The 25,859-nt window shown below is 42.0% G+C and overlaps 2 protein-coding genes across 38 annotated transcripts in view; one reads left to right on the forward strand and one right to left on the reverse strand.

Annotated features, from left to right (window-relative positions):
- The window catches only part of RIF1 (replication timing regulatory factor 1), a 70,691-nt gene extending 64,468 nt beyond the window's left edge, over window positions 1-6,223 (forward strand). Inside the window, exons 30-35 of one of the 2 annotated variants that reach the window (XM_075933398.2) lie at window positions 481-630; window positions 1,372-1,449; window positions 1,547-1,662; window positions 3,358-3,511; window positions 4,199-4,307; window positions 4,776-6,223. In XM_075933398.2, coding sequence (XP_075789513.2) covers window positions 481-630; window positions 1,372-1,449; window positions 1,547-1,662; window positions 3,358-3,511; window positions 4,199-4,307; window positions 4,776-4,996 — 828 coding nt within the window. In that variant the 3' untranslated portion in view covers window positions 4,997-6,223. The remainder of the gene's footprint in view (window positions 1-480; window positions 631-1,371; window positions 1,450-1,546; window positions 1,663-3,357; window positions 3,512-4,198; window positions 4,308-4,775) is intronic. The other variant, XM_075933399.2, reaches the window with a different exon arrangement.
- Window positions 6,224-15,598: 9,375 nt separating this feature from the next.
- NEB (nebulin) overlaps window positions 15,599-25,859 on the reverse strand; it is a 193,670-nt gene continuing 183,409 nt past the window's right edge. For all 36 annotated transcript variants that reach the window (XM_075933364.2, XM_089779722.1, XM_075933387.2 and 33 more), the window contains 5 exons: window positions 25,488-25,671; window positions 24,566-24,658; window positions 21,025-21,174; window positions 18,768-18,877; window positions 15,599-16,498 (listed from right to left, as the gene is read on the reverse strand). In XM_075933364.2, coding sequence (XP_075789479.2) covers window positions 16,325-16,498; window positions 18,768-18,877; window positions 21,025-21,174; window positions 24,566-24,658; window positions 25,488-25,671 — 711 coding nt within the window. In that variant the 3' untranslated portion in view covers window positions 15,599-16,324. The remainder of the gene's footprint in view (window positions 16,499-18,767; window positions 18,878-21,024; window positions 21,175-24,565; window positions 24,659-25,487; window positions 25,672-25,859) is intronic.

The following is a 25,859-nucleotide window of genomic DNA, read 5'->3' on the forward strand; positions in this document are numbered from 1 at the left end:
TAATGTATGTTCTCGTTTCATCATATTGCTAGTCTTTCTTTCCCACTCGGTCCTTTGAGGCACGCATGTTATGCTTTTTCCCTTTTTTTTTGGTTCTCTTGTTTGTGCAGTTTTTATGCCACTCTCCTACTTTGCATAGTAGCAGCAATCAAGTTGTAATGCAGTGTAGCTTCAGTACTACTAAAGAAAATAACTTCTCTTGCAAAATCACTGCACAGTCAACACCTCACTAATGTATTGCTTGGGGAATTTTTTGCAAAGTTTGTAACTTTTCCTGTAGCAGTAAACCCCACAACCTATTAGAGTATTAAACGTTCTTTAGTGAAACATAGCTGTGTGAATCAGGATACCTACTGAATGCAACAATTTGAAATCTCAGACTTCAGATTTATCCGATATAAAATTCATTTGATAATATAGTTGTAACAGTATAAATTCTATTAATTTAGTTGTAAAATCATGTGCATCTTTTAAAAACAGATTCGTCGGGTCTCTTTTGCAAATCCCATTTACCAAGAAGGATTGGCAGATGACATCGACAGGAGAAGTCCTGTTGTTAGGTCTCATTCTTCTTCAAATAGTTCACCGTCTTTGCGAAGTCTTAAAACTTCATCAAATACACAAACCAAGGTAAATTGTGTTTCTTGTAACTTTGCAGAATAATGCTTTCTAAGTATTAGTGCAATTTGTATATCATAACCTTTATATCATTAACTTATGCCTTTCCTAGCAGAGCTAGTGTATTCCAGTATAAACTTGTATTTAAGGGTAAGCAGTTCCAAGAATGCCCAATATATAAAACAGGCTTTAGAATTAGTAAATGAAAGAAATAAGGGTGTTAAGTATCGGGTAATTGAATAGTTGATGCATTTTTGCATGGCCACTGCCTTTGAAGTGTATCAGCATTCCTAGAGCTGTTGCTACACTTCAAAGGTGAAAGCGCTGAAGCCCGGGGTCAGCTGGGGACTCCTCAGGTGACCCCGGGCTCTATGTAGTGCTGTCACTTTGAAATGCCATGAGGAACCTGATGCTGGGCTCCCGGTGGTATTCAAAGCAGTAATGCTGCATGAATCAGCTGACTCTGGGCTCCCTGCGACGCTGTCGCTTTGAAGTACCTTTTTCTTCTGTATCCCCCCCCCCCCCCCACAGCCTCTCTCTGATAGAGGCAGCAAGCGGGGGAGGAGGAAGTGATTAGTTGACTATCCTGTCAACTATCCAATAAGCATTTGCATCCCTTGAAAGAAATACTTTTGTAGTCTTGTTGATTCTTATTTCACCTTCTCTGAAATGAGGCGCTTTAAGATTACTAAAATCCTGTGACTATTTTTAATATCTACAATCCTGAGATCTTTTTTCCTCTTTTCTATCCAGCATATTACCACTCCAACCAAAGGACTTCTGTCCCCAGGATCTCGTAACCCTAAATTTAAGAGCTCAAAGAAGTGTTTAGTAAGAAGTGCTTCAGTTCACGTATCTTTTCTCTATTTTCTCCTGTATTCAGTTGTGTGATATGTAATAAATTAATAATTTTTCTGTGCTATTTAAGATCACTGAAATGGCCAAGGAATCACTGCCATGTCCTACAGAAAGTGTGTATCCTGCATTAGTAGGCTGTAAATCTCCAGTTGACATAATTTTACCTCAGATTACATCAAACATTTGGTAAGTGGTTATTCCTTTCAAAACTTGAGTTTCTTAATACACATTCATGAATCTTATATATTTTTCTGGTCAGCTGTATCATTTCTTAAATCTAGCATCCATTGGAGGCCCTTCCCAGAAAAAAGTAAAAGGAAGTTGCACTGTCAAGTTTAGTTGTCTTTTGCATTGAGCAGAAGTGCCAACTCTTATTCTTTTCCTAGGAATACAAAATGGTGATGGCAAATCCTTTCAAGAATGCACAGTGGTATCCCCTGCTCTGAAAGAAGCAGTAAAGGCACTATTGTGGCTTAACTGCTAGTGTTTTTACCATTGCATTATTTTCCTGTAATCAGATATGGAAGATGCATTAACGTTTTTTTCAGCCTACCTACTACTATCATATTTATTTAATATATTTTAGTGTTCTAGAAATGTATTCTATGGTCTCCATTAAACAAGATTTTATTACAAAGCTTATGATTTTGCAGGAGTATTTGTGACCTTTCTTTTAACATTTGCTATATATGCTGTATTATGAGTGTGCCATCTCTTTCCACAGAGCTGATATTAATGTGCTTGATAATGCCCATCTGTCTCATTTTCATGTTTTATCAAAAACTGTCAAAGGCACCAACCATCTTTGCAAATGCTGCTTTGTGTAGTGAGTAAAATAAAGCATTTCAAGAAATGAACATGATTTGATTTGAAAAACTTAGATGAGTGTTTCCAATGCTTTACTTAACTACAGTAAACTTCCGACAATCCAGCACCTTTAGGACCCAGAGGGTGCTGGATTATCAGATATGCCAGACTATCGGAAGGGAGGGGCTATGAGGAGTCTGGGGTGGGGTTGGGGGGGATGCCACCCCAGACCCCTCATAGCCCCCCACTTCCGATATTCCGGCTCTGCCCCAGATGTCCCCGATTCAGCCGCTGCTGGTCAGTTTCAGCAGCGGCTGAATCCAGAGACACCTGGGACAGAGCAGCTGGGGTGCTGCCAGATTGGTTCCGCAGTGCCGAGGGGCGGGCGCTACGGGACCAACCCAGCAGCACCCCAGCTGCTCTGCCCTGGGCTTCCTGGAGTCAGCCGCTGATCAGTTTCAGCAGCGGCTGACTTGGGGGCGCCTGGGGCAGAGCAGCTGGGGTGCTGCTGGGTTGGTCCCGCAGCCCTGAGGGGCAGCGCTACATGACCAATGTGGCAGCACCCCAGCTGCTCTGCCCCCGGCTTCCGATTCAGCTGCTGGTCAGTTTCAGCAGTGGCTGAATCGGGGAAGCTGGGCGCAGAGCAGCTCCAGTTGTCCGGCAGCCGGAGCACTTCTGGATTCCTGATGTTGCAGGACCATCAGGAGTGCTGGAGCATTGGATGCCGGACCAATGGATTTTACTGTAATTTGTGTTTTGAATCTGAAAACATATGCTGAAAGATGACTTTTCTGGAGTTACCACAGGATCTGTTCAGAACGTCCTGCTTTTGAATTACTCCTTTTTTCCAACCATGTTACATAATTACATTTAAAAGCCATTCATTGTGTGATAAGTCAATACACCGCAAAGAATATTTTTTCTGCTTTGACTATATGAATACAAAGAGATGCGTTCTAGCAAATTTCTTGCCTCTCTTCCTCTTTCCAGTCTGCGAAAGGAACATGATTCTACCAACACCACCCTTTCTTGTCCTAGAATGAGTAAATATACAAAATCCCTTTCTTTTCCTAGGGCAAGAGGTTTGGGACAGCTCATTCGAGCAAAGAATATTAAGACAGTAGGTGACCTGAGTACTCTGACAGCAGCTGAAATCAAAACTCTTCCTATCCGTTCTCCTAAAGTTTCCAATGTTAAAAAGGCTCTTAGAGGATATCATGAGCAACAGGTAAAGTTATTTTAAGTACTATAATGAAATACAGTATCATGAAGTCATGCATTGCTTGCTAGCTTTACTGAAGATCTAAGTTTTTAGAAATATAAAACAGTTACCACATTTATTCCTGAAAAGTTTAAAGTTTTCAAGCTGAGTAACAGTGCAACAACATTGCTAGTCTAAAATTGTCAGTCATTTTTCTGTTTGGTGCTGGTAACATTTTATTAGAAGAGTATATTCTTTTGCTCTGATAAGAATTCTGAAAGTTCACAGGATGAAAAGGATTTTGAAATAACTACTTTCTGAGCACAGCACTGGCAGTGATTGGTTGGATTAAAAAGTGACTTGTAATGCTAATAATTAGGGAGTTCTTAGACTTATACATGCTTTAATATTTACTGAAAATAAATTTTTAACATTTGTCCATCAAAGCACTATTCAAATGCAGTACAAACACATAAAGCTTAGTATAGAATTTACATTCTGCCAATATTGCACAGGTCACTTTTTTAATCAAAGTAATGATCCCAAATAATATGTTAAACAGAAGTTGTGTTTTAAAAAATGTAATTGTAATTTCATTAATTTTAATTATATAAGTGTTTCCCACTGTGATTTTTAGATTGCTTCCTTTTTGGAGGGGGAGGGCGGGAATCTTTTTTTTTTTTTTCTGATGTTTTTTCCTAATTAACTCTGTAGATGAAGGCTCGTGGATGTGATGAAATTGCAGCCCTTGAAGATCAAGAGAAGCCAGAAAATGTCATAGATGAGAAACCTTTTCCAACAGATGATGAAAGACTTGCAACAGGTAATAGTGCATTATCTTGTTTGACTTCGGATTTTGTCATTGCTTACCTCTCCTTGTCATAATGTAACTTGTAGTTTTCTTAGAATAGTGTGACAAATTTAGTTGAACCAGTTACTATACTTGTGTGGTGATAGTTTTTTAAAACTGCTGTGTAATTGAGTTGTTGGCTTTTGGGAGGTGATCACTCTTATAAGTACTTTGCTATATGCCATTAATACTAGTTAGAACATGAATAGAATTTCTGACTTTTATAATAAACATACTAACAAATTCATCTCAGTGGAATATTTTCATATTTAGCAGCTGAATTATGTTGCTGCCATAAATGTGATCTGAAAACTTTAAAAGGCCATTTTTTCATAGAAGAAACTCAGAGCATTTCCCTACCAATGAATTTCACTTTCATTAATAGTAAGATGTGTTTACAGCTGTGTGAGAATCTTTTTTTATGGTTTGTTTCTTTTTTAGATTTGAGTGAACCAGTTGCTTTGAGCACAGATGGACAGCCCACAACAGATCTCTTGTGTCAGGTCAATGCACTTGCTGCTCAGCTAACCTCTGAAGATCTCCACAGTTATTCAGGGAGCCAACTTTTTGAAATGCAAGAGAAACTTGGGAGTATGACAAACTGTATTATGAAAAATTTACAATCCCGTTGGAACTCACCACCTCATGAAAGCTCTGTTTAGTCATTTGTACTTGAAACACTTTTCAAGCAGAATGTTTTGATATACAGTAGTTTTGGAAAACCAATTTTATTTTTGAATGGCAATATGAAGTATTCCATTAAAAAAACAGAACATTCATGCAAATAGTAATTTTTTTAACACAGAGAAAGACAATGTATCATGGTATATTGCTTAATTTTTTAATTTGTGGGATCATTTCCACCATGTTAAAAGTATTTGTTGTATAGCTGTGCATAGTCTTTCAAGTAATTTAAAAAGTAAACTTGTTAAGATATGCAGTAGCAAAGACTGTGAAACCTAACCTAAATAGTATGTTAAATATTTTTCAATTGTAAAGTGTTTTTATTCTTGTGAAGCCTTATTAAATGTAAAAGATTGTATATCTCATAACTCTAAATAATTGAAACCAGGAAGTGTTGCTCAGTTTTATCTAATGCTTCTATGATTTTCTTTTAAATTGCTGATATTTTAAGAGGAATTCCTCCTGGTTTAAACCCTATTTCATATTGAGATTTTTCTATGCTTGACTAATTTTCCTTGCACTAGTATCTTTCACATCTCTGTAAGGCCCAGTTGTCAAATGCCCGGGTTAAAGTCTATTTTTGCATGCATTTTTATTGCTATCAAAAGTTAAAACTGATAATAGAATTGCCTTATGAGGTCAAAGTTTTGCTGCAGAATTCTCAGGCTCCTTTCATGTTCCCTTACAATTTTATGTGCAGCAGTGTTATGTCCCCCAGGAAAAATATTACACAGATTTCACAGGCACAGTTTTGTATATTATGTATAAATTTATGGTTGCAGATGTTGGTTATAATTTATGATTTTTAATTTTGATTACACTGCTGCTTCTCAAAGATCTTGGGTTTTACTTTGGAAAGACAATTTGTATATATATTGTACTGAAGCTTCCAGAATGGAGAGGTACAAAATGTCATTACTGCAGCTGTTTTTAGGACTTCTGTATGTACAAATAAAACAATGAATAGTATAATAGTTATTGCAGTATTTCTTGGAAATAAACATTTTGTTCATTCTTCACTTCATTAGACAAGAAGTGTGGTGCTGTGAAACTTGCCTGAAAGTGACTCAGGTTGCACTAGGTAGCATTTGCTAGTAGTGTTCTAACTACTGCCTATCTTCTAATTGGCCTTTTGAGTTGTTTGTTTCTTTTCTTTGGAGGCTGAGGTGTCCGTGGCCTCTGACCCAAAAAAAATTCCCCATCCCTGCCATAAATAAAGACCATGCTGAAACCTTTTGTGTTGGACATAACATTTTACTTAATTTAAAATGAAGCTAGGCAACCCCCATCTTGGCCACAGCATCCAATCTCCAGCCCTGAGCCTGGGGAAGGGACTGGTGGTGGCCCCCTTCCTACTGCATCAATCCTAGCTCAGATCCTTGGCCAGCCACTGCTGCCTGGGTGCCCGTCTCTGCACCACATACTTCTATTTCTCACCCCCTGTTACTTGCACCCCCAGCAGAAGTCTTATTAAATAGTCTGTATGCTATTAATCATTGTCAATAAGTTGTATATTTTGTCATGCAAATGGGCATTCTCATACTGGCTTTGGAACAAGTGGTCAACAAATTTTGATGTAGCTTGGCTCTTTGGTAAGACATGATTGCTGACCCCTCATCTAACACTGAAAGAGAAACACTAATATAGTCTACTCTGTTCTTAAAATCATTAGAACATTTGTTTCTCTTAAGAGTATCAGCCTTGAAAGCGTACTTCTGGACTAAGTTTTTCAACTTGTGCCAGAAACACAGCGCATCTTAAAAACCCAGGAATCCCATCTATTTTAGCCTTTGATGAAGGGCCCAACCCAGTGCCATTGCACATCAGATGGCTGTCCTTAGCAGCATGACATTTGCAAGAATCCCCAGGTAGACCACTTCCAGGATCTAGGACCAGAGAATCCTCAGGTAGACAGCTTCCTTAAGGTAGTCTGATAAGCCAATGTGGGATTTGCCATTTTTACTAAGAGCCCTGACAACACTCCTATGAACCACTAGTGTTAGTATCATCTTTTGTCAATGAAAACTTGCGTTCTGATACTCAAGATGCCTGCCAGGCAAATGTCAGAGCTCATGGCACTTTTTATGCAGGAATCTTACTGACAAACAAGAAGGCAAGCTGGAGCTCAGAATTCCAGAATCATTTATTCTAAAGATGAAGTCCTTTTTTCATGCTTCCCAAAAAGGGGTTCTGTCTAAGGCTACAACATGCCCCCAAGAAGTGACATGCATTAAATGTCTGAAGAGCTTTGAAAATGTACCTCTAATGTACAGAGTCCATGAGGAGAGCAGGGGTCCGATTGTATTCTTCCATCTGAAATGGCAATGACTCAGTGCTTCCACTTCCTCTGAGCACACACAGTGGGAGTATAGAAGATATAGGAGATTCCAGTCCCAGAAGGGAACAGAGCGCACTCTATGTAATCTCTGATGCCTTTTAATATATCCAGACATTTGTAGAATAAATACCACATTTATGATGCATCACAGGTTAGATTTCCTGGCTTCTGCAAAGGCACCAAATGGCAGGAAGATGCTGCAGGTGGTGGCCAGGAAATTATTTTGCCCTTTGAGCGAAAATACAGATTGGAAAGGATACCATTTTTCCTTTTCCCCCTTTCTCTTTTCTACAACAGTCCCTAATCGGTTCATTGTTTGTTACTTCTGATTTCAAGAACTGTGGGGGAAGCAGAACCACACAATAGAAAATTTTTTACAGATGGGGTGCATCTAGACTGGCAAGATTTTGCACAAAAGGGGCCACTTTTGTGCAAAATCTTGCCACCTATCTACACTGGCCGCAAGTATTTGTGCAAGAACACTGACATTGTACTGTACAAAATCAGTGGTTCTTGCGCAAATACTCAGACGCAGCTGCTCAGGGATAAGCCCTCTTACACAAGAGGGCCAGTGTAGACAGACAAGTTAATTTCTTGCACACGAAAGCCCGATGGCTAAAATGGCCATCGGAGCTTTCTTGCACACGAGAGCGTCTACACTGGCACTGATGCTTTTGCACAAAGGCAAATGCCATTATAGATGCTCTCTTGTGAAAATACTTCTAGTGGAAATACTTTTCCGTTAAAAGTATTTGCGCAAAATCATAATGTGTAAGCAGCATCTCTAACAATTCTACCTATTCATGAGGCAAATATCAGATATTAAATGGAATCATTACCAAGCAAGTTTTGAGCTTTGGTTCAATGTACATAGTAATTTAATTATCTCTGGAATATGTTAATGTGATGCACATTTTTCAGCTTAGGAAAAGGAAATTACTCATCTGTGCAGTGATGACTGTTTTTTGAGATGTGTGCGCCATCTTGGTGACGGGTCATCCCCGGAGCTACAAATCGGAGCTTTGCTGAGCAGAGCTTCAGCGCCTCATGCACACGAGGCCCCATGTATGCCCGAGTCAAGCACACTCTGAGTAGGGGGGAGGAAGGAAGGGGTAGTGGAGCACCCACTGGGACATACATCTCAAAGAACAGTCATCACTGCACAGGTGAGTAACTTCCTTTTTCTCTTCAAGTAGTGTCCCGGGGGGTGCTCTACTGTTGGTGACTACAAAGCAGTGCTCCACCAGGATGGTGGGGCTTAGAGTCACTGTTTGGCAGCTGTAGATACAGCGATGGCTATATCAGCATTCTCGTCAGTAAACTGTGGCATAGCGTCTAGCATAAGTATGGTCGGACAAACAGGACACTGCCTGGTAGATGTTTTTAAGGAGCACGTTCTTTAGCGAGGCTGTTCATGTTGTCATATCATGAGTAGAGTATGCTCTTGGTGCAACTGATAAAGGCCTACTGCAGATAGTGACACCATACTATGCAAGATGATACCCATCTAGAAAAACACTGAGCTGGATTGGTGTCCCATGTGAGTGCTCTGCAACAGACACAGCGGCATGTAGTTTTATGGAAGGGCTGGGTTCTGTCAATGTACATGGCCAATGAGCACCTGATGTCAAGGGTATGTAGCATAGCATCTCTACGAGATGTATGGGGTTTAGGAAAAAAGTGGGTAACACGATCGATTCTTTGATACAGAAGAAGGTGCAGAAGTTGGGCATGAAGGAGTGGTGTGGGCACAGATTACTTTTTGTCCTTCGTGAAGATGGTGTAGGGTGCCCCCCCCCCCCATCAGTGGTGCAATATTGCTAGCTCTCCTTGCAAAGGTGATGGAAATTAGGAACAACACCTTCATCAATAGGAATGGAAGAGTGCAGGTAACTATAGGTTTGAAAGGCGGTCTTATAAGGCAGCCCAATACCAGGTCTAGGCTCCATGAGGCGGCAGGTACCCTGTGTGGATGGTACAAATTTGTGAGCCCTTTTAGGAATCGCCTGATAAGGTGAGCAAAGACGGATGACCCCTCAACCTGCCCACGAAAGGCTATTATTGCAGCTTAATGTACCTTCAGGGAAGAGATGGACAGCCCCCCCCATGTTTTAGGTGTGATGTATATAATCAAGGACTGTATCGGTAAAGTCTGGGGATCAACGTGTTTTTGCTGACACCACGAGTAGCATCTCCTCCACTGTTGCAGGTAAGTGGCTCTGGTTGACGGATGTCTACTGTGTAAAAGCGCCATCCTCACCTGCTCTGAACAGAGGGTTTCATTGTCATGGAATCAGAGAGGAGCCAGGCATGAAGATTCAGGGTGTGAGGCTGGGAGTGCAGTAGTGTGCCTCCATTTTGAAAAACAAGGTCATGGCAGTGAGGAAGAGGAACTGGTGGTTGAACAGACAGGCTGTGGAGGCAAGGAAACCAAATCTGCCTCGACCATGAAGGTGCTATCAGAATCAGCCCAGCCAGACCAAATTTTGCAGCAGACTCTCAGGATCAACAAAATTGGTGGGAAGGCATAATGCAGAGGTTCTCTCCAGGTGATTAGGAATGCATTGCCTGCTGATCCCTCACCCAGCTCTGCTCAAGAGGAGAAGCATTTGGTGTTGAAGTGAGTCGCAGAGGTCTATTGATGAGTAGCCCCACCTGCAAAAGATAGAGGCAAGGACCACTGGGTGTATCTCCCCTTTGTCTTCAGTAAAGAAATGGTAACTCAGAGCATCTGCCATGGTGGTGTTCATGCCTGGTAGGTATGATGCCCTCAAAATGACTGTGGCAAATGCACCAGTTCCAGAGCTGTACTGCCTCTACACAAAGTGACCGGGACCATGCACCCCCCTATCTTTTTATATAAAACATGGAGGTCATGTCATCTGTGACTACGCACACCACTGAGTTGGTAATGATTGTAGTAAAGTGCTTGCAGATGTTCCTGACTGTCCTGTGTTCAAGGAGGTTAATATGGTCGCTGCTCTTTCCCCTTAGCTCTTTAGACCATCTCAAGCACCTTCACTGATGCGTATGAGAATCTCAGCCACACCTGGAACATCAAAAAGACCAAGGTGCTTCATCAACCCTTGCTGACAGGACAATCTCATGTGCCATCTATTAAAGTCCTATGGAGAACTCCTGGAAAACGTGGAGCATTTCCCATACGTTGGAAGTCAAAGTCAACATTGACACAGAAATCCAGCATCGCCTGAGCTGTGCAAGCTGTTTTTGCCCACCTGAGACAAAGGGTCTTTGAGAACCAGGACATCAGTGCCAAGACAAAGCTCCTTGTGTACCACACAGTGATTGTTCCAGCACTGCTGTACACATGTGAAACCTACACAACATATAAGCGTCACCTGAAGGCACTTGAACAATATCATCAACATTGCCTCAAGAGAATTCTAAATAGCTCTTGGGAGGATAGGAGCACGAATACTAGCATCCTGGAAGAATGGAACATGACCAGCATTAGTTATCATCTACCAATGACTTCGCTGGACTGGTCACATGGTTCAGATGCCTGATCAGCTCCTCCCAAAACAGATTCTGTTTTCCAAGCTGAACAAAGGATGGAGGAGCATTGAGGGGCCAGAGGAAGCGATTTAAGGACATGCTGAAGGCAAGCATGAAAAAGTGTAGCATCTGTGGCAACACTTGGAAGAACCTTACCCAGGACTGTCCCCAGTGGACAGCAGTAATCCATGAGGGGGTGGCATAAATTGAGAGGTCCCGCTACAGTGCAGATGAGGAGAGGCAGAGAAAGAGGAAAGAGCAGCAAAAACTGCCCCATGACCCTCCAATAGCCACAGAAGGCACCTACCCCTTCTGTGATAAGACCTACGGCTCCAGAATCAGGCTGGTCAGCCATCTATGGATCCACAAATAGGAGGGTGACAGGAAGACGTCCTACTTGTTATTGAGTGCCCACTGAGAGAGATGATGTGTAGTACTGTTTCGTGGGGGAGCCATCTGCCCTGGATGGTGTGATGGTGTAGGTGGGCACCCCAGCCTAGCAGGGAGGCATCCGTGGTGATCTGCACCACTGACTCGGGCTGGTGGAAGGGGACCCCAGCTAGGAGACTGTCAGATGATGTCCACCATTTGAGAGAATGCAAAACACTTTTGGGGACAGTGACTACTTTGTGGAGTGGGTGGCAGGACAGCTTGTATTCTGTTGTTAGCCAATGCTGTAAGGCACAAAAGTGGAATCACACATGCTGTACAACGTAAGTAGTGGTGGCCATGTGGCCCATAAGTCTGAGGCAGGTAAGTATGGTAGTTGAGGAGCTTGTGAAAAAAACTTATACCAGCACATCAAAACGGTGACATGGAAGGTAAGCTTGAGCCAACAAGGAATTGAGGCAGGCCCCAATAAATTCTATGTCTTGAACATGCTGTGGGGTGGACTTGTGTTCGTTTATCAGTAGGCCTAGAAGCTGAAAACGGTGTCTGGTCCTGAATACCATAGTGGCGGTGTCCACATGGGGTGGTCCTTTTATCAGGCAGTCATCCAGATACAGGAAGATGATCACACCTTGCTATGTGAGGTAAGCAGCTACCACCACCAGGATCCTTGAAAAGATCTGAGGGACCGAAGAAAGTCCAAAGGGGAGGATCTTGTATTGGAAGTGGTCCTTGCCCACAGTGAATCTGAGGAAGTGTGTGTGGAAGGGATGTATTGCCACATGAAAATGAGCATCCTGTAGGTTGAGGGCTATGAACCAATCCATCTCATCCAGTGCTGGGATAATAGCAGTCAATGTGACCATCTTGAACCATTCAGAGACTTGTTCAGGTTGTGTAGATACAAAATTGGTCTCCAACCCCCTGTGCATTCCTCAGAAAGGAAGTATTTGGAGTAGAAACCTCTTCCTCTGAACATATCTGAGATCCTCTCTATTGCTCCTAGATGGAGGAGACAATCGATTTCTTGCCCAAGAGGGATGGGGTGGGAGGTAGTGAAATGAAGTGGATAGTGTATCCTGTAAGAATGATCTGCCACACCCACTGGTCTAATGTTACAGAGTCCCAGTGATGGAGGAAAGGACATAGTGCCAACAAGTCAGTGCCATCTTTTCATCCACAGGCTGAGAGATTGGGGAGGTTGGGCAGACCCTCAATCAAATTCTCAAATCTGCTGCTTGGCAGCCTGGGAGCCCAAGGAGCTGGGGGTGCAAGCTGTTTCATCTGAAGTCATGTTTCAGTCTGCTGTGGACAATTGAAATAGCTGTCCTTGTTTCTTTTATAAGGTGTGTAGCGCTTCCTGTGATATGGTGGGGTAGACATGCCTAGTGTCCTTAAAGTAGTTCTGGAGTCTTTGCTGCTATGTAGGACATCATCCATCTTGGCTGCAAAGAATTTCTCCCCTTGTCAAAGGGGAGGTCCTCCACCTTGGACTGCAGTTCCTTCAACACTCCCGCTGCCTGAAGCCACGAAGCCCATCGCATGACGATTGCCATAGCTGTCGCTCTAGCAGCCACATCAAGAGAGGACTGAAGAGCTGTGTGGGCGAAAGTGTGGCCTTTATGAGTGACTGCCTTAAGGATAGGTCTCTTGGAGTCCGGGAGATGTTCCATTAACTCAACTGGCTTAGAGTAGTTATTGAAGTCATGATTCGCTAGCAGCGCTGAATAGTTTGTGATTCTAGTCAGTAGTGTGGCAGAGGAACATACTTTCCTGCCAAACAGGTCCAACTTTTTATGTTCTTTGTCAACAGGTGTGGATATAAATTGTGGAATTCTGGATTGATTATTGGTGGTGTCCATTATTAGTGAGTTGGGCTGTGAATGAGAGAAGAGGAAAGATCTTTAGGAGTTATGAAATACTTTTTATCTGTTCTTTTACAGTTTTGTTGGATAGAAGGTGGAGTCTGACATATCTCATCCGATACCTCCATAATAGCCTCATTCCTCGAGAGGTGGGCCAGATATGTTTAAGGAGATGGTGTTGCTTTTCCTTAACCTCCTATAGTTGTAGCTGGTGAGTAGCAGCTGGCCACTCTTAAAAAGTTCTTGGAATTGTTTGAGATTATCTGAGGGTTATGTATCCTCTGGAATAACCACTTTATCAGGTAGCGAAGATGAGTTGTCATTAGGTGAACACGCAGGGGTTTGTGTGTCAGTCTTTTCATCAGGGATCTGACACTCTTCCTCCTCCAAATCAATTGTGGTTGGGAATGTGAAGTGGGGGGAGGATGGCGAGGCCTTCTCGCTGGGCTGGAAGGAGCCTGGAGTGGCACCTCTGAGAATCCCAATGTTTCCATGGTTGCCAGTAGGGTGGGTAGTCTGGAGGGGGGTATGGCCAGTCCAAGTAACATGTGGAGTGATATTTGTTACAGTGATAGTAGAAATGCCTAGATGTGGTCGGAGAGGAGTGTTGTGAAGAGAAAATGGTCTTCTTTTAATCTCATGCCCTCTGACAGCCCAGGAGAGCTCACTAATCTTGGTGAGGCATATGGAGAAAAACGTGAGGTGGCTCTCTTGACAGAGGGATGGGGGTCTGTCGCTACCCTATGCCAGTGGGAGAGGTAAGGGAGTTCAAGTGATGCCAATCGGCAGTCATGCAACAGCTCCTTGACACATGCTGGGATTCCCGACGGGGGAGCATTGTGTCAGGTGTTGGCTCTGTGAGAGCCAGAACCAGTGGTTTGCAATCTGGAAGCTTAGGCAGCTGTGCTGAACTCTTAGTCAGCACCGGGTCACATGCTAGCCCCAGTGCCGGGGATTACCTTTGAGATGTCTCCAGTCGGCACCGAGGCATTACGTGCAGCAACGGAGGCAGTGCTGAAGGGTGGTCTCAGCACCACTGTCCCAGAGGTGCCAGGTTCATCTCCCTTGCTAACCCTCGGAGACGGGGTAGGTGGAAGGGACCTCACAGGGAGGGTCTCTTCCCTGGGCACTTTTGCGGTGGAGAAGCAGCCCTTTTCTTATTAGCCTCCCTGCAGGCTGCATAGCCTTTTCAAATAGAATCATGTGGAGCCAAAGCTCCATGTCCTTTCTGGCTCTCAGGGTAAGACTGTGACAGTGCTCACACTTTTGTGGTAAGTGAGCCTCATTCAAACAGCATATGTATGATGGGTGTCCTTGAGAAACGGGAATGGGATCCCCACATGCCTCGGATTTCTTAAACCCCAGTGAGCCTGGAATTGTGTTGCTGGTGTGACTGTGGTTTGTTTATATGGCAGTTAATCTTTTTTACTTCCATCTTTCCTTGTTGCTCTGGTTTGTTCGTTTCTGCTTTTTTTTTTTTTTTAATGTACAATGGAATGGGGGGATGGGGAGAGGATGGTTTGCCTGGGGCAAGTGCCACCTGTCTGTGACCCTGGGGCACCTCAAACGGAGCAATAAATATTTATAGTTATAAAAACACAAGAATTAATAAAACTACTACATTCGAGGGAAAATAATCTGAAAAGAAATGCTTGAGGCAAGAAAGGGCGGTAACCAAGAAACTGAAGCAGGGGGCATGGGCCGCATGCACATGAGGTTAACTGCTCTGAAAAGCTCTGATCTGCAGCTCCAGGGATGATCAGTCACCAACAGTGGAGCACCCACGGGGACACAACTTGAAGAACAACTCCTCTTGGAGTGAGCTGAAGGGGCACGGCCAGGCTGTGTGGCTCCAAAACTGCCTTCATGAGCTGCAGTCCAGACATCAAGAATTTCGAGAGACAGCAGAAAGGAAAGTATTGGTAAGACAGCTCCGTTTTCCAGGACCATGATGTCCTGGTGTGGCAACTGAAAACCAATGGTTCCCAGAACATGAGTGAGTTTGTGCTGAAAATATACAAGGCACACAAAGGAGAGACTTCAGTCTTTCACAGACGTTAGCCAGGCCACTCAGACCACTTCTTTGTAAAATTTAACCTGCTGATAAATGGAAATAGAAATGTTCCCATTGGGCCATTAGATCACAAGTACCTGTACAACAGTATACTGCTTGATGGGCCAGCATTAAATGCTTAGAATGTGTGAAAAACACATAAGAGGGAAGTTGAGAATTAATTTGCCCATAATTTCTTCTGAAGTTCCTCAGAGGATATCTAATGCCCTGAAGCATTTTTGTGTTTTTCACATGCCTTTTAAACTTGTTGGTTTAAAAAAAAGTCTTATCTAACATAACTGAAGTTTTCATTATCCACGTGAATACATGCCCATTTCTTTTCTGAATTCTGCTTAAAATCATGTAACAGTGGAATAAATAACTTTGAATATGCATATTCAAGGATTTTCAGACAAGATTGTTTTGTAGCAAGATTGTTTAATATGCAGATTTTCACTGCTCATGATCTGAAATTAATGCATCAATCATACTGCAGAAATGTGAACTTAGTAGTCACTAATTTACAAGGAAATAGCATTCTGACTCCACCACAATTATTAGATGAAAAACACATGCATCAGCGCTCAGCAAGCAGAAGAGAGGAGAGGCTTTTTCCAGGTTACTTTTGGCTGGTTTGAGATGTTATGTTTACATGTTACTTACTTGGAACAATAAATATATTCAAACATTTTTAGAACAGCATAGAAAAATCCTAGGGTTCATGATCGGAATACCAAGAAAGTTGTAGACTTAAATCTGAATGCTTGGAATTCAGTTGAATTTCACATCTGAAAGACACATTCTTTTTTTGTGTGTGTCAATTTTGCTTGCATAAAAATAACTCAAGGAAGATAGGTTTTTATAAGCAAGTCTAGGCCTAAATGGATAGTTTAGAAGAATGCTTCTCTGGGGACTAATAGCATGTTAGCAAACATTCTATATCAGCAATGACTTGTAAATGTGTTTTTTAAACATTTTGTTCTATTTTTTTTCCCAGTATGACAATTCATAAGATAACATCAGGTAAGGAAAACAACACTTAGAAAGTGTTTACTTGAGAGTGGTTAGTCTGACTTGTGGTGAATACAAAGTGCCTGTGTATTTTGACCATGTAGCTATGCTTTATGGAAGACCAAATTTTCATTTAGACAGCTTCTACATAATTGGCTGGAAGCATGCCAGTCTTGCCAGTCCTCTGTACAGTCCCATACATCCAGCCTTCATCAATAGCTTGGACATTTACAATTGCATCCCCATCTTTGAAGGAAACTTCATCAGCATCAGCTGCCATGTAGTCATACATGGCACGGTAGGTCTTCTATTTAAAAAAAAAAAAGTCTCTATTAGGGATGTTAAATAGCAGTTAGAGAGCCAATGGAATTGGCAATTAAATTTACATCGACTACTCAATTAGTCAATAAGGGAGTTCTCTGCAGCTCTGCTTTTTAGCTACATTTATAAAGCAGGGCTGCAGCGGTCTAGGACCAACATAACATAAGAATGGCCATACTGGGTCAGACCAAAGGTCCATCTAGCCCAGAGGGGTGGACCGAAGACAATGATCAAGAGATTTGTCTCCTGCCATCCTTCTCCAGCCTCTGACAAACAGAGGCCAAGGACACCATTTTATCCCCTGGCTAATAGCCTTTTATGGACCTAACCTCCATGAAATTATCTAACTTCTCTTTAAACTCTATTATAGTCCTAGCCTTCACAGCCTCCTCTGGCAAGGAGTTCCACAGGTTGACTACATGCTGTGGGAAGAAGAACTTTCTTTTATTCGTTTTAAACCTGCTACCCATTAATTTCATTTGGTGTCCTCTAGTTCTTCTATTATGGGAACTAATAAATAACTTTTCTTTATTCGCCCTCTCTACACCACTCATGATTTTATATACCTCTATCATATCCCCCTCAGTCTCCTCTTTTCTAAACTGAAAAGCCCCAGTCGCTTTAACCTCTCTTCATATGGGACCCGTTCCAAACCCCTAATCATTTTAGTTGCCCTTTTCTGAACCCTTTCCAAGGCCAAAATATCTTTTTTGAGGTGAGGAGACCACATCTGTACACAGTATTCAAGATGCGGGCGTACCATAGTTTTATACAGGGGCAGTAAGATATTCTGTCTTATTTTCTATCCCTTTCTTAATAATTCCTAGCATCCTATTTGCCTTTTTGACTGTCGCTGCACACTGCGTGGAAGTTTTCAGAGAACTGTCCATATAACTCCAAGATCTCTTTCCAGACACAAGCTGAGATAGCTGAGTCCCAGCACCTGCCCAGTCCAGACAGATCTTACTACATTTAAAAAGCAGAGACACAGTGCGTGAGACACAGTGCAAGCTGGGACTGCTTAGTCCCAGCTTGAGTTGTTCTCTCTCCTTCCTCCCCTCCCCCATGCAGCTGCCCTCCCTGTCCTCCACAGAGATGATGCTGGGGGGAACCAGCTTTAAGCCAGCTCCCCCCAGCATCGGCTCCTGCTCCCCACCCTTGCTGTCTCTGATACAGAGGCAGCAAGGGGAGCAAAGCAACTAGTCAAGTAGTAACTTGACTACTTGATAAACCTAGGCTTACTGGTTAATCGACTAGTTGCTTACATCCCTAGTCTTTATACAAGTAGAGAGTACAGAAAGCTTTAACTTGCAAATTATTCTACAGATTATAATGCAGCAGTATACCATCCAAGGATGCAGTTTATGTTCTTTATGCCTATCAATATTTAGCCTGATTTCTCCCCCCCCTCCCCAAACAAACTCTGTATGTTGCAGTGTACATTCATCTCCAGTTTCCAGCAATATATTCCATACCTGTACAGCCTGTGGTGGGAGAAGAAATTATTTTGGAGGTCACACGTTGTAGTCTGTAAAGACCACTTCATTAATGAGGCTGGAGCCCAAAAAAAGGGATTCCCTATCTTAGCGTATCATTTTGGCAAATGTCAGGTTAGTATTGTATGGTGCTCTAGATACCAATTTCCAGCTAACCACCCCGGCAGAATTCTGAATGAGAGCAGCACTGTATACACCTTGCATTGCCCCTGGTCTAGCCCTGCTCTGTAGAACATGTCATTTAACTTGCACACTCTGAACTAATGATAATTAATAAAGCCCTGGCTTTAGATTTAAAAAGCAGCCTCTAGCGGGTGAGAAGACTAATATGTAAAGTTCAGATCTGGGCTGTAGATTATGCCATTCCTGCTCATGTATCTTTTTGCCCATATTGTCTATTAGTCTGAAATACTGGCACATCTGCTACTGAATTAGTTTCTTCAGGACTTGATGGTCCTTAAAGTACTGATGAGCACCAGTGTCATTTAATGAGTGATATCTGACTAAACTAGTTAAACTTGGGAAAGCCAAGTCTGTTCTCTAAGACACAGGAGATATGGGATGCTGCGGTCAAAAGAAGGCATTTAATGCATAAGTGGCACTAGCTTTAAACTGAGGCTGTTTATTCAGTATGACCACAATGGGGAAGACGTAAAAGTGGCCAAAGAAATTCTCTCCATTATTAATTCTACATTAGCTAGTGACACAAGAACAGCTTGGGGCTGATTGTGTGCAAACAATGTAATCAAATTTACTTACACCTGCAATGGATGGATGAGAGGGAACAGAAGATGCTGTTGTCAGTTGAGTGGCAACAGAAGAAGATCTTTGTTGTGGCAGTTCTATAGTTTTAGCGTGTTTGTAAGCCACTAGAAAAGAAAAGGAAGTATAAATGATTTGGAGGATTATTTCTTTCTTCCCTGCTCCTTAGTCTGAGTTTTTCCAATATTAAGAACTTTACATTCAAATAGTATTTTTAACATGAATAAAGCATCAACAGGTAGAAATCAATATAATTTCATTGAAACCAATTCCAGCATCTCAACATCCCAGCCACTGTCTCACAATTGTGTAGTTATGTTTTTATAATAACTAAAATGTATCATCAGGGTTTCCTTTTTAAATCCAATGTTTCATTTAAGTATCTCAAAGGGTGTTCAGAGATTTGACCCTCATAAGCTATAGTATTTAGTGAGGTAAATATTATGGTCACTTTAGTGACTGGACAAGTTGCTTCATGTGTCTGTGCCATATGTCAAATGCAGTCTGTTGTACAGCTGGGAACAGAACATATTGCTTTAATGACCTGTAAAGTTTTGGTAGCACTTTATAGACTAACATAACATATAGATGGTATCATGCGCTTTCGTGGGCACAGCCCACTTCTTCAGAAGACCGGAGTTATGAGTTTGGGATGTGAACACTCAAAATAAATGGGGGGGGGGGGGGGGGTGGGAGACAGAGCATCAGTAAAACCCATCTTGGAAAATGATCCCTCACTCTCAGGGTACGTCTAGACTACATGCCTCTGTCACCAGAGGCATGTAGATTAGGCTACCAGACATAGGAAAATGAAGCGGTGATTTAAATAATCGCCGCTTCATTTAAATTTACATGGCTGCCGCGCTGAGCCGACAAACAGCTGGTCAGCTGTTTGTCGGCTCAGCGCGATAGTCTGGACGCGTGGGTGTCGACATCAAAGGCATTTGTCAACCACCCAGGTATGCCTCCTGGGATGAGGTATACCTGGGTGGTCGACAAATACCTTTGATGTTGACACCCACGCGTCCAGACTATCGCGCTGAGCCGACAAACAGCTGATTAGCTGTTTGTCGGCTCAGCGCGGCAGCCATTTAAATTTAAATGAAGCGGTGATTATTTAAATCGCCACTTCGTTTTCCTATGTCTGGTAGCCTAATGTACATGCCTCTGGCGACAGAGGCATGTAGTCTAGACGTACCCTCAGAGTCCTTGGGAGAAAAACCTATTGACTCAATCGTGATGAAGGTTGGTTGGGACACTACCAATTTAACAACCATTGAAGGTGCTAACAGCTCTCTCAGTAGTATCCTTACTGACATGGGACTCTATCTATTGACTTTGATTTTTATCTGCTTAGGTTCAAGTACCCATTCTCCAGATACTTACTGATGCTCAGTCTCCCACCCGCCTCCCTTTTTCTTCCCCCCACCCCTTCCTCTCAAGTATTCATATCCCAAACTCATAACTCTGGTCATCTGAAGAAGTGGGCTGTGCCTACGAAAGCTCATAATACCATCTACATGTTTTGTTAGTCTATAAAGTGCTACCAGACAGACCATTTTTTCTGTAGCAGATTAACTCGGCTAACCCCTGAAGCTCCTCTAAAGTTTTGTTTTTCCTGAAGTTTTATAGCTGAGGGATATGAGCTAAAATCCCTTGCCACTCATAATACCTCTCCTTGTCCCCAACCATTCCTTTACTACAGAATGCTGGAAGAGACCTTTGTCTCAAGAAGGGAAGAGACAGATATCAGTCATTAACCCCATGTTTCCATATTGTAAGCAGCAGCTCCCTCCCACAATCCATTCAGCCAGCCTGTGTCACCTCCTCCCCTGCTGCTTCCTGGACAGAGGAAGGGCCGCAAGTTCATGAAATATGACATGGGAGAAATACAAAGAGTCCCCAGTATAAGTGACAAAGAGTCCCCAGTATAGGTGAGTTAGTCATCAGGACTTGCACTAGGCAAGTGGCCCAACTAGAACATCTTCCTTTCTCCAGGCAATGGTCCATCATCCCACTTGGGTGCTTTCTTAGCCCTTATGAACTGGTCTGTCCCTTGGTTGTTAAACACATCAGAATTAGGCAATCTTTTAATGGTCAACACCACCAATAGCACTATTGATATTTATTTGCAGATTAGATGAAGCACAACTGTGAATGGTGCAGGAAGCTGTCTTACAAAATGCCAGGGAGAATTGAGCCTGGGCAACCAAAGTCTTTCACCTTCAGAGTTAAAATTTTGTTCACTTCCTACCTGTTGTTGTTGTAGTGAAAATACCACCATTGCTGTAATAAGACAGGTGCTGATCAGCACCCTCTGAATGCTCAGATTTCTCCTCCCCAGCGCTGAGGCTTAATGCACTGGCAGAGCGGGATTGCTCTCGGCTGCGGCGCTGGGCTTGGACTGGAAGAAAAGAACAAACAGAAATCATATTGAGTACCAGCACCTCCTTTTGCTGCATATGGACCTATTTACCTTTGTTGTACTCTGTTACTTAGGGCTCATCTAGACTACGCTAGAGTGTCAAAAGAGGATATGCAAATTCCGCAGGATATGCAAAGTAGTTTAGATGCAGCTTTTTAGGCAAACCCTCCTCTTTGTCGAAAAGCCGCGTATCATTTTTTGAGGAAGAGCGGCTTTTCGACAAAAGGGGGGGTTCGCCGAAAAATATGTGTCTAAACTATTCTCACTTTCTAAAGCTCTACTTTCGAAAGTGAGATCTGAAGAAGATATGCAAATTCCATGGGATTTTATGCATATCCTCTTTCGACACTCTAGCTTAGTCTAGATGAGACTTAAAGGTCCTATTTTCCTCTAACAATGCATTACTATTGCTGTTAGTGAAGTTGTGTTACAATAAGATGGAAAGGATTTGGCATAGTAGGTATAAGCAACTTAAGCAAAAGTTACTTACAATCAATAAGTATCATTGCTGCTTACAAAGCTAATGGAGAAATCATATTTTTGCTAAACAGAAGATCAACACTGCTGCAATCAATCTTCCGGAGTTTGATTTATCAAGTCTCGAACTCAGAGTTGGTGGCCAGTACTCCTGCTTCTGTGAGGAGTAAGGGAAGCCAACTGGAGTGTTTCCTCCTGGAAGCCTCCCACTGTGGGGGCAGCGGGGAAATACAAAACAAGGTATATCAATTCCAGTTATGTAATTAATGTAGCTAGAGTTGCATATCTGGATTCAACCTTTCCTTTTAGAGTAGACTTGGCCTTAGAGAATCAGCTACACATGCAGTGTTACTGAAGGGGCACAAGGGATTCGTAATAGAAGTGTATCCTAACAAACGCAATTATGCTGTTCCAAATTTGTTTTAATACAAAGAGAGATTCTTTTATTATTTTTGTTTTCCAACATTCTCTCCTGTTGCACCGACTTCTCTCCCTCTATTTATAGCAGGGGCGGGGAATCTCAGGCCTGGGGGCTGGATGTGGACCCTGGCTTGGCTAGATCCAGCCCCTGAGGCTCAGAACTCCCCATAGCATTGGGAAGTTTGCGCTGATGCTCCAGCCCCCTTACTGCCCCACCACAGGGATGGAGCCTACTAGCCAGGACCACCCTAGGCTTTGGTGTGCGAGTGTCTCTCTCCCTCTGAATTGGAGGGCCATGTCAGTGAGGATTGGAAGGGGGTTGTTTTTTGGGTATTATTTTGTTTCTCACTTGTGTTTGGCTCCCCACTGATTTTTCTGTCGGTCAGCAATCCCCAACCCAAAAAAGGTTCCCCACTCCTGACTGCCAGCTTTTCATTATCACTTGGTTTGGAATAAGAAAAATGTGATATTTTAAAAGCACTTCATCTCAATTAAGTTATTAAAATGATAAATATAAACTAAAAGGGTCACCTATGAACATTAACAAAGCCTGAAATTGAACACAACTCCCTTTAACTGGTCACTCTTGTTAGACTGGAATTTCCCAAAACACATAAGCATTCCGAAATCAACACAAGTAACAGAAATCTGGGGTCAAGGTTGCTGAACATTTTTTTTGCTAGCATTTGTTGTATAGAGATTTTCTCTAAAAATGAGAGAGAAGAAAATGGAAAGTAAAGGAAGAAAATGAAAGAAACACATTTGACAGGCAAGGTATTATATAGTGATTTAAGCTAGTAGTAGACAATGCAAAAAATCCAATGCCTCCATGTTAAAGGCATATTACAGTATACAGGTATATACTTGAGATTGAATGTTGAATAAGATGTGCTTTCTCAAGATTAGCAATATCAAGTATTCAGTTACCTATGTTTAAAAGTCTCAGAGGGATAGCCATGTTTGCTAGTCTGTAACTAAAAAACCGTCAACAACAATGGTTCTGTAGCACCTTAGGGACTAACCAAAAAATGAGATAGTATTATGAGCTTTCGTGAGCACAACCAACCAGATTTGCTCTGATCCCACAGACAGAGACAAACACCTACAGGATTTCTATCAGGCATTCTTAAAACTTAAATACCCACTCGGAGAAGTGAAAAAGCAGATTGACAGTACCATACGAGTATCCAGGCATCAGCTTCTTCTACATAGCGTCAACTAACAAAATAACAGAACATCACTTGTCATCACCTACAGCCCCCAACTTAAACCCCTCCAGCGTTTCATTAACAATCTACAACCTATCCTGGAAAACAACCTCTCACTCTCACAGGCCTAGGGAGACAGGTCAATCCATGCCTACAGACAACTCCCTCCCCCCCCCCCCAACCTGAAACAAATTCTTTCCAGCAACCACACAGCAAACCTCCATTGTACTCACCAAGGAATCCACACCTGCAATAAACTCTGGTGCCAACTCTGTCCACACAATTACACAAGCAGCATCATCACAGAACCCTATCACATAAGCCACTATATCAGAGACTCATACAACTGCACATCCACCAATGTGATCTATACCATAAAGAGCCAGCAATGCCCCTCTGTCATGTATATTAGTCAAACTGGACAGTCTCTGTGACAAAGGATTAATGGACACGAATCAGATACTCCAAGTGGTAACACACAGAAACCTGTTGGGGAACATTTTAACATGCCCAAGCACTCATTAATGGATTTAAAGGGGCTATTCTCTTACAAAGTAATTTCAGGAATCAACTAGAGAATGAATCTATGGAACTGGCCTTCATATGCAAATTTGACACTATCTTCTCACAGCTTGAACAAGACATGAACTGGCTGGGCTGTTTTATTCATCACCCAAATGACATCAAAAGTTAAGTGTTGGACACATACAGCCCACTCTGTTAGCCTCATTTAACATGGACACTTATAACTGACAGGTTTTCCCCCCTCCCTCTCCAGTCTTTTTCTGCTTTTTATTTGAAGCCCTATGCCTCTTGCTCCATAGTTTTCATCTGAAGAAGTGAGTTGTGCCCATAAAAGCTCATGCTACTATCTACATATTTTTGGTCAATCTCTAATGTGCTACAGGACCATTGTGGTTTTTTAATTTTTTCCAGTTACCTCTGTGTACAACTAGATGATGTTAAACCTATAGCTATGTATGCTGGGATTTTCAAAGGCAATTCCTATTGTCTTTCACTGGGATTTTGGTCCTTAGTTGTATTTGAAAATCATATTTAATAAAGTTCTTCCAGAAGTCAGCATGAAAATCTTCTATTGTATTCCTTAAATTGCTGATAGAATTCAGTCCTCATTGGATAGTAGTTATAGAGTGAATTGATCTGTCCTTGTGTATCTAAAAACATAAATTTCAAGGAACACTACATTTGACAACACAGCGTGTTGATCAGAACATCTGATCAACAGCAGCTATTGTGGTACACACCTGAAATCATGTGTAAACTTCTAGACTGAATATTGTCTTCTGCTGGGTCATAATCAAAGACTGATCCAGGATTGGTGCGCCATACACGAAGACCTGAAAGAAAAATGTGCTGTTTCAACCAACCATCCAAAAGTTCACTTGTATCTTTAATAGGAAAAGAATAGGAAGACATTCTATGAAGGCCATAAGATAAATCTGAAGGAAAACTAAAACCATACTTCTCAAAACTGGCCTTAGTGCAGACCGGATAATCAGGCGAGGCAAGTTACTCTATCAAGTGATGCCATCACACAGTAACAGATTTGCTAAGCCTGTCTCCAGCATCTGCAAGGAGATGTCCTCCTCTGGTTAGAGAGAAATTAATAATTTATATTGATTTTATATCTGTTTTGTGATCTTCCTATGTTAAATTTAGAAAGACTTGAATTAAACAGTATAGTTCTAGATTGCATGATGTGTAGCTAATATTGCCCATTTAAGAGAGCTTTGCAACATTTAATTTGTTGAATGGTGATTAAAATAGCTCACAGTAACACTGGATAATGAATCAAACTAGTATAATTCAACAGCTAGATGTTAAAGCTAGAAAAATTCAGACTAGACATGAGATGTATATTTTTATTGGTAAGAATAATTAGCCATTAGAACAGTTTACCAGGGTTCATGGTGAAGTGTGTATCGCTAACAACTTTGAAATCAAGATTGGATGTTTTTCCTCAAAGATACACACTATGAATTATTTTGGGGAAGTTCCATAGACAGTTATACAGGAGATCATCTAGATGGTCACAATAGGTCTTGCAATCTCTGAAAAGAGTGTCAGATGGTAAATTTTCATGACAATTTTGCAAGGCCTGGTTGAGTTTTACCTGGGGCAGAGGAAATGTTCTCAGTACTACTATGCAATATGAGTGCTGAATACCTGTGATTGTCTCGTGATCCTGATCCACTCGTTTTCGTTCCATTTCTACAACCCTTCTTTGAATGCCCCTGTAGTTAATATCACTGAAGTCCTGCATGTTCTTTTTCACACGCTCTGTAATGGGATCAGTAACTACAGGCGTGAAGCTACCTTTGTGTTTCTCAAAATCTTCATGGTATTTCACCTACAATTTAAAAAAAAAAAGACATGTCCATTCCTCTGTCGCTATTATTGGTATTTCTGCTTATCTTGAATTAATAACTAGTAGAGATGTGCATTGGCATCTCTGGACTTCTGAGTTCTGAAATCCAAGAGACAGGGAAATCCCAAATGTGCGTACCTTATGGAATCTAGAAGGGATAAACTCAGTTC

This window comes from Pelodiscus sinensis, chromosome 7 (genome assembly GCF_052426305.1).
Source record: "Pelodiscus sinensis isolate ZL-2025 chromosome 7, ASM5242630v1, whole genome shotgun sequence".
Lineage (NCBI taxonomy): Eukaryota > Metazoa > Chordata > Testudines > Trionychidae > Pelodiscus > Pelodiscus sinensis.